Here is an 8,951-nt window from a genome sequence, read left to right on the forward strand (position 1 = left end):
TCCTGCTGAGTGATACTTTATCAGATCTATCAACATTTAAATACTCTTGATGTGATTATGCCCCAATGGATTAAATCAGGCAGACAGAAAATAATTCATCTTTGCTTATTTATTGAATTAGTTTTGTAATAGGACAGAGCTGTAGAGTTGAAGTGACATTTCAAATCTTAAATCACTGTTTAAAAGGTTTGATTCCTTCACCCAAATATTTGGCGCTCTCCAATTTAAAAGAGATTGCAATTAAAGATTAGCATTCTTCATCATCATCTTCATCCCCATCAGCAGAATCCCGACCAACCTCTTCATAATCCTTCTCCAAAGCGGCCATGTCCTCCCTGGCTTCAGAGAACTCGCCCTCCTCCATCCCCTCCCCAACATACCAGTGCACAAAGGCCCGCTTTGCATACATCAGGTCAAACTTGTGATCTAGCCGGGCCCATGCCTCGGCAATGGCCGTGGTGTTGCTCAGCATGCAGACTGCCCGCTGCACTTTGGCCAGGTCTCCCCCAGGTACCATGGTGGGGGGCTGGTAGTTGATGCCCACTTTAAACCCAGTTGGGCACCAGTCCACAAACTGGATCGCCTTCCTGGTTTTGATGGCTGCAATAGTGGCATTCACATCCTTGGGCACCACGTCCCCCCGGTACAGCAGGCAGCAAGCCATGTACTTGCCTCGGCGAGGGTCGCATTTCACCATCTGGTTGGCAAACTCAAAGCAAGCGTTGGTGATCTCGGGCACCGACAGCTGCTCGTGGTAGGCCTTCTCCGCCGAGATGATGGGTGCATAGGTGGTGAGGGGGAAGTGTATCCTGGGGTAGGGCACCAAGTTAGTCTGGAATTCTGTAAGGTCAACATTCAAGGCCCCATCAAACCGCAGGGAAGCGGTGATGGACGACACAATCTGCCCTATCAGCCTGTTCAGGTTGGTGTAGGTGGGACGCTCGATATCCAGGTTCCGGTTGCAGATGTCGTAGATGGCTTCGTTGTCCACCATGAACGAGCAGTCCGAGTGCTCCAGCGTGGTGTGGGTGGTCAGGATGGAGTTGTAGGGCTCCACCACTGCCGTCGAAATCCGTGGGGCTGGGTACACCGAGAACTCCAGCTTGGACTTCTTCCCATAATCCAGCGAGAGGCGCTCCATCAAGAGGGAAGTGAATCCAGACCCCGTGCCTCCTCCAAAGCTGTGGAAGACCAGGAACCCTTGCAGGCCACTGCACTGGTCAGCCTCAGGAAGGGGTGGGGGGGAAAAAGAAGATAGAAAAAAATTAGGAGCGCCCATGTTAACTCAATATTGAAGACACATTTGCAACTGTTATGAGTAAAAGATGCACTTTTATAATACAGGTTCATTTGATTATAGACCCTCCCCCACCACGAGAATTTTCATATGAAAGCACTCAAGTAGTGCAATTAAGAACCATGACTTTAGGTGAACAAGGTAGTGATGGATATGGAAGGATAGCCATTCAAACGTTTACCTGAAGGCTCCATCCACTGGTAAAGTTACAGCTTCAGTCAACTTCTCATCATTCTGCTTGTCCATTCAAAAGCATCATCTAAATTTTGATCTCTTCCTCCCGCCATCCTGTACTTAAAGTCTTACCATTTATTTTTCAGCGCATGATTAAATCACTATGTGCCAATTCTTTTGTTTTACTGTGCACTGAATGTTCTCTCTTTAGAGCTTCTTCCTTCTTGCCATCTCCCTAGTTATCTGCAGCCATTTCCCAGAGATCCACTAGTTCCTACTTCCCTCTTCACAGTTAGATCCTTATCTCGTGGCATTAAATACCCTCACCCATGATACAGCTTTGAATTGGAGACCATGCATCTATGATTCCTCCTTGTCCAGAAGTGCACAATCTACCTGCGGGACTTGGGAATGGGTAGAAATAAGTCTGTCGTACCTTGCTCCCCACTTGTTTTGGGAGGGGCAGTAGGAAGAGACTTGTTAAGAAAAAAGATCCCTTCACCCCTAGTGCATCATCTTTCAATCTAGCCCCATCCATTATTTTATGGTTTTAACCTTCTCCTCCCTAATTTAGTCTAAACATTAGGAATTAGAAAGATATCAGTATTTTTTTTTTTTTTTTTTTAAATAAAAAGTGCAGGGAGAAGAACACAGATATCATTGTTCAACATGTTTGTTTGGTTTATTGCATTAAAAGGATTATTCCTGAAAGAAATAAAAGCAACTTCAGCAGTTTCTGCACCACCATGCATATATACCACTTTCAAACATCTACGCTGCAATCCAGCAGTTGGTCATCACATCAAGACCGAAACAAGCCCTTAGGATGAATACTGGTTGAATTGCAGGCTCAGGAGTTTCCTCCTGGCCATACCACAAAACCAGAACATGAATTCAGCATACACAGGATCAGATCTATTACTGCAAGTCTACATAACTCATTTCTAAAGGTGGGTTGGGAACTCAAGACACTGGGAAGTTATGATTGGGGGGGGGCCGGGGGGGCGCAGCAGCAGCTCAACTTATGGAAGGGCAGCAAGCCAAGAATATAGACCCAAGTTGGATATACTTATACTACATCCCTTCCCCCCCCTTTTCCCATTCTCCCCCAGTCCCTTCCAACTGTTGCATTTCAAGTTTCATACTCTTAAAAAGACTAGAAAGTTTCCATCTATCTTTAGATACGATTCATAGATGTTGAGGTCCCTTCTGACCTTAATAGATCGAGTCCGACCCCCTGCATAGGCAGGAAAGTGTTCTGGGTTTAGATGACCCCAGCCAGATGCCTATCTAACCTCCTCTTGAAGACCCCCAGGGTAGGGGAGAGCATCTCTTCCCTTGGGAGCCCATTCCAGATTTTGGCCACTCTAACGGTGACGAAGTTCCTCCTAATGTCCAGGCTAAATCTGTTCTCTGCTAGCTTACGGCCATTATTTCTTGTAACCCCCAGGGATGCCTTAGCGAGTAGAGCCTCACCAATTCCCTTCTGCACCCCCATGATGAATTTATAGGCAGTCACAAGGTCGCCTCTCAGCCTTCTCTTGCGGAGGCTGAAGAGGTCCAGGTGCAAGGTGATGTACAAAGGGTTCCATCACGGCAATACTATTACTTAGTCTGGTGCCCCTCTCCCACACATCCTGCTTTACTTACCATTTTACGAGTCCTGTCAACAACAGAATCTATTATCTCCTTCCCAATGGTGTAATGGCCCCGGGCATAGTTATTGGCAGCATCCTCCTTGCCACTGATGAGCTGCTCAGGATGGAAAAGTGAGCGGTACTTCCCAGTTCTGATCTCATCTGCAAAGAGCAGTTGAGAGAAAAATCTCTAAACAAGAGCTTCTGAGATATGACCCAAGGATCATTGGGTAGTCACAGCACAGGTCTCTACAACTGGATGCATCAAGGCTTTGAATTGATGCCAATAGCTTGAAGACACGTGAAAAGCAGCTACAATGCTAAGAATGCATAATAAAATGGCAACCACAGTTGGAAGAGACCTGAAGGATCATTCAGTCCAACCCATTGCACAAATACTGGACTGCTACTCAAAAAAAAAAAAAAAAGTCACTCATCCAATGTATTCCAGTTACTACAAGATTAAAGACAAGGTGGGAGTCCCTGATAAAAAGTTTAGCAGAAGAGAGACAAGGCAGTGAAGCAGAACTTGGTTAAGACAGTATAAGAGAGTTGTTAAAAGCCTTCTGGGGGGGAGGAAAGAGGAGGGGGGTGGAGAGAACAACCCCCACCCCCACACAACTTCCAGTGAAAGGGATTTTGCAGCTTTCTTGCACAGTCTACTCTATTGCCTCACTGTTCTAACATCAATTAGGACTTTCTTACCATCTAAAGTCTACTTTGCTAGTACTTTAAGCCATTGCTTTATATCTTGCCCATCCCACCCCTCCCCCTCCAGAAAGGGGAGGGGGGGTGGGAAAGGAAAAAGAGTTATTCCCCCTCTCCTGTACAGCTATTACATCCCTCCTTACATCAGCTTTTCTGCAAGATAAATATGCTTAGGTCCATCAGCCTAGACTCATATGGCTTTCCTTCCAATTTGTTTGTCACCCACCTCTGGACCCTCTCCAATTTCTCTACATACTTCTTAAAAAGATGCTGAGCCTAGAACTGCATGCAGTACTCCAGACAAGCCCTAACCAGTACCAAATAGAATGACACTATTACCTCCCATCTCTTATACCTAGTACTAGTGTGCAGTTTTTTTTTTTTTGTGTTTGTTTTTTTGTGTTTTGTTTTTTTATATAAAAAGTGCATCACATTTATGCACCACAGATTCAACAGGAGTCGGCGACACCTTTTCCATAATGCTGCCCCCCTGGTCAATCATCTCCCATTCCAAATTTGGGCTTTTGATTGTTCCTCCCTAGGTGCAGTATCTTTCGTTTGTCTGCACCAACCTCCAGCCTACTGTCTCGAGCGCATCTTCCCAATCCATTAAGGCCCTCTGAACTCAGCCCAGACACCATACGAGGAGAACAAGAAAGCATATAGTAGGAAAACAAGTTCAGAGGAAGAATAGACGCAGGAGACAGCAGAACAGTGACATTATTAGTTTGCCAAGAGTGCTAGTTGTTAATATTAGTTGGATTGAGACACACTCCCAAGACTTCTCCATGAAGCCAAGTGTTGCAGGGCTCATAAGGAACATGCTCAACAGGAAGGAGAGGAAGATATCAGAGCGTGGTCCATTTTTGAGACAGGCTGGAAACCCCTGGTCCGAGTTACATGACAGTCACATAGCCATAACACAAACTTTTTGGAAGTGAGGCAGGGTTGAGAAGCGAGTTTTCTGCACATGTACCACAATGGAGGTGGTGTCTGTTATTCTCCCAGCCTGCCATTGAAGGGCTGAAGCTATGCTGACAGCATCGATAGGTTTCATTATCTTACCTATGACAGTAGGTTCCAGGTCTATGAACACAGCTCTGGGCACATACTTCCCTGAACCAGTGTCACTGAAGAAAGTCCCAAAGGACGAATCATGTTGTTCTTTTGCTTTATCCGTGGGAATGGTCCCATCTGGCTGGATTCCATGTTCTAGACAGTAGAGTTCCCAACAAGCGTTGCCCATCTGAACTCCAGCTTGGCCAATATGGACAGAAATACATTCCCTCTGAGTAGGACAAGGAAGAAGGTAGAATGAGTTTTATTTCCAATTCCACGCCTTTCTACCCGTTTCTCAAGAAGGAGCCAAGGGCAACACCAGCAACCCCTTCCTCATTAAGTAGTGTTATACTGGCTGACATCCTGGGTTTTTGTTTGGGGTTTTTTTGGGGGGGGGGGGGAGGGGGGGGTTAAAATCCTGGGTTTTTGTTTGGGGTTTTTTTGGGGGGGGGGGGGAAGGGAGGGGTTAAAAGAATGATGTAGCAGGCTGGGAGCATGGAGGGGCATATACAACAGGTCAGGTTTGAGAAAAATCATGCCCAAGCAAGTATAGCTATTGTGCAGCCATAGGAGCAGTGGGTTCCTAGTCTTTTCCCTATGCAACTCTACTTCCAGCCCAAACCCGATGCCCATAATGGAGTCTGTGGGGCTCACAACCCCACTCATGTCGGCCGTAAATCTGGACCTATACTGCCATCTCGTGCTGAATGACTGGTAATCTTATGTAGGCAAATATTGAACAACAAGGATACCACTGCCCTATAAGCCAGTATTTCAGCAGGAGTCTTATGTACCAAGAGGAGATTTTGATGTCTAAAGCTGGAAAGGGCAATGGGGGGGGGGGGGGGGGGGGGGGAGCCAGCCCTGACAGCACTTAATTTGAGAAAAACCTTGTTCCACCTCCCCCCAATCCAGGCATAACTAAAATTCCATGCTTCAGTGGTCTGCTTTCTTGCTGTGCCATATACTTCTCAGGGAGATAAGAAGTAACCCTGTAAAGAAGTGGGATGGGGAGGAGGTGCATTTATACAGGACCAAGGGAGGTGCTCCAGCTGCTTGCTGCTGTTTTTATTTCTTCAATCAGCTGCATGGGACTAGTAATGAGCTCTAGTTGATAAGAAGTGACTCCCTTTGAAGTAACCCCCCCACCCCATGCACAGCAAACAGCTGGACAGACCATCTTTACATTGGCAGCGTGCTGCCCACTAAACAGGTTGTAAGCTATCCCACATCAATAGATGAGGGTTGTACTGTAGTACACAGTACTCATAATGTTAGGAGTTTAACGGGCAGATCCAGGGGGTTGCAATAAAGTTAAATACCAGCTGCCTGATATCACCAGCAGCATCTCTCTTGAGGCTGCAGTGAGAGTCCATTGACTTCATGGCCCATTGTGATCTGCCCCATGCCTCCTAAACACTTCATTCCACAATGTGTTAACTATCTTTTTCAATGGTCTTGATATTTCACTAACCAAGCTATCCTTTCTTCAGCAATGCTGCTGTCTGTTAGTTGCTCCCAGTAACATAACTCCAATTTAAACAGGATTACAGGCTGGGGTTTGTTTGGTTGGGTTTATTTAAATTCTAGCTAAAAACATTAACTCAGGGGTGGAAATAGCTTTCAGTGAAGCATTGGATGCACTTTTAAGATGTTCAAGAAAGCCTTTAAAAAAATTAAATGGGGTGGGGAGAGACTAAGTGAGATGTCCATTGAATTCTGATGAAACAACATCTATATATAAAATAACAAATTAAAGTACATTCCAATAAGTATAGCCTTTTGCCTCTAGCTTATTAGTAAAACATATCATTTCTTTTCAACACAACCCATTTTTCCCAGTTAAGTGGGATGATGCACCACACTATGTGCACCCCCATTTCAAAGTCCGACATCTGTCCACGGAGTTTAGTGTATGATCTTGAATTTGAAAGGCATGTTCCACTATTTCTGTGGAGGGGCAGGAACCAGCAGCTGAAGTGGCATTACAAGTGAAAAAGGGGAGTTAGAAGATCCTTCCAAGCCTAGCAAGCCCTTGGACTTGCTCAAGGTACTCTATTCTATCACAAGCAAGCAACACATTCCTAATCACCTCACCATTTTTAGGTACAAAGTCATTCAATCCAAAGACTCATTTACACCTGGGCCAGCCACAGGCAGCCTTTGGCACAAGCCTGGAGCAGGGCTTGCATCCCTGCCTCTAAAGGCTACAGCAATATACCTCATCTGCTACCACACCCCAGAGATACAAGTATTACTTAGGATCCTCCCCATCTCTCTGCAGAGACTAGATCACCCCAAGTGGTCAGGGAGGCAGGTCAGAGATAAGTATGCAGTGGTAGTTACTGGCATTAAAAGAGGTTTCACCATATGCATAAGGTCTTAAAACTGACCATCGCAGCCTTGCTCTATCAGCATATGGTCATTTCATTAATACTGAAAGGGCCAGATTTTGTACAGCATTATAATCACGTCACACGGTGACAGAAGCTATAATTAAAGGTTACAAAGCAATTCCAGGGTCAACCTCGGTCTCAGAAGCACATAACCTTCAGCTTCCCCCATGCTTTGTCTTCACGAGTGGGAGGGGGAAGATCTAGTTTGAACAAAGTCCTTCCAGCCATTGCACTCATCTATAGCCTCAGCTAGGATTTTATTATTCCTTCTAGCTGGCATGTTAATAGTGACTCTGGTCAATGAGAACTATGACCTTTATGAAACATTAGCAAGATTAGTCAACTGATTACAACACAACACATGCAAGGTGGTTTGCACTGCAGCTCTCTAGCCAGGGTAATTAATGGCGTATATATGCTTATCTAGGCACTGTTAAAACGCATGCTTTCGTAGACACCAGACAGCTTTCAGGATTTTAAAGGATTTCAGAAAGACACGAGTCATTATATACGAGTTTAAGGTGGCAGTGTTTGTAGTGCAAGTATGCGTGTGCTTCGGGGTAGTTTAAGGGTTACTTGAAGAAAATTCAAAGCAACTTAAGGTTTTATGGTATCATAAGTGTCTAAGCCATAAAGTTATGCACAACTGAGTTTGTCATTACGGTACATGAAAACAGGTCTTATGCCATAGTAGCTTTAAAATATTAAAATAAAAATGTAGGCTACATGCAAGTTGCACCTTCTAGTCACCCAGCAAAGACTTATGGTTTTAAGCCACCAGCATTGCAAGCCACTAACAATAATTCTGCCCAGTGAGAAATTCAACTTTATCAAGTTTTTCAAAAAGTTAAGTCAGGAAAAATGGCTGAGTTAATGCTGGAACCACAGGTTCAGTCAGCCTTTATTGTCGGTGCTTCTTACGCAAAGTAAAATGCTTTTTAAAAGTTAGATTTAAGAATTGGAATTAGCCGAGTCAGTATAATCTTTTTTGCCCACCTCTTCCAGTTTCCACAAATTGGCATTTTAGCCTGAGCCTTATATTTAGTCTTAATGAGAAGAGACAATTTAACATTAGAAGCTTTTTAAACCTAAAGCACCACTTACATGTTCTTTTATAATCACACCATCTTTGAGAAGATCAAAGAAAAACACTTTGCTTCCACAGTTTCAAAATGATCCTTTACATGGGGCTAATGACAGGCTATACCCCTAGTATAGTTAAAGTGGCTAGAATGAAAACCCTTCCACTGCACAAGCTTGGGGCAAAGAGCATAATCTAACATTCTTCAGGTCTAAGCTGGTTACAACAGCACAGCTTTCACCAGTTCTGCTTTTATTAAGTTTCCTAAGAAAGGGGTGTTGGGAGGGAAAAGAGGGGCAGGTAGTCTTACCACAAAGTTACTGAGACCCCGTAGCTCTAAGAGTTTGGCTTCAATAGTTAACAATCCCCCCTTTCCCTTTCGATCCTTGCTCCATCTAAAACGTTAAAGCCAACCAACCACCTGGGAGGGGTAGCATCATTTCTATTCAGGTAGTGCCAAGAGATTCAATTGACTTCATGGCTCATTGTCATCTCCTTGCTAAACTCTTTTAGTTTTTTAAAATAGTCTTGATGTTTCACTACTCAAACTATTTCTTCTTCTGCAATTTTTGCTGTGTTAGAAGAGAGATGTTACCAGG

At 44.5% G+C, this 8,951-nt stretch overlaps 1 protein-coding gene and 1 long non-coding RNA gene across 3 annotated transcripts in view; one reads left to right on the forward strand and one right to left on the reverse strand.

The window, feature by feature from the left end:
- Positions 1 to 8,951, forward strand: part of LOC112547933 — a 12,416-nt gene that overhangs the window by 1,633 nt on the left and 1,832 nt on the right. The gene's annotated exons all lie outside the window — the stretch shown is intronic.
- The window catches only part of LOC102370195 (tubulin alpha-3 chain-like), a 10,095-nt gene continuing 1,243 nt past the window's right edge, over positions 100 to 8,951 (reverse strand). For both annotated transcript variants that reach the window (XM_006035304.1, XM_006035305.2), the window contains exons 2-4: positions 4,882 to 5,104; positions 3,122 to 3,270; positions 100 to 1,225 (exon numbers count right to left, since the gene is read on the reverse strand). In XM_006035304.1, the coding sequence (XP_006035366.1) occupies positions 248 to 1,225; positions 3,122 to 3,270; positions 4,882 to 5,104 (1,350 nt within the window). In that variant the 3' untranslated portion in view covers positions 100 to 247. The remainder of the gene's footprint in view (positions 1,226 to 3,121; positions 3,271 to 4,881; positions 5,105 to 8,951) is intronic.

The sequence above is a fragment of the Alligator sinensis genome, unplaced genomic scaffold (assembly GCF_000455745.1).
Source record: "Alligator sinensis unplaced genomic scaffold, ASM45574v1 scaffold1056_1, whole genome shotgun sequence".
In the NCBI taxonomy this organism is placed as follows: Eukaryota; Metazoa; Chordata; order Crocodylia; family Alligatoridae; genus Alligator; species Alligator sinensis.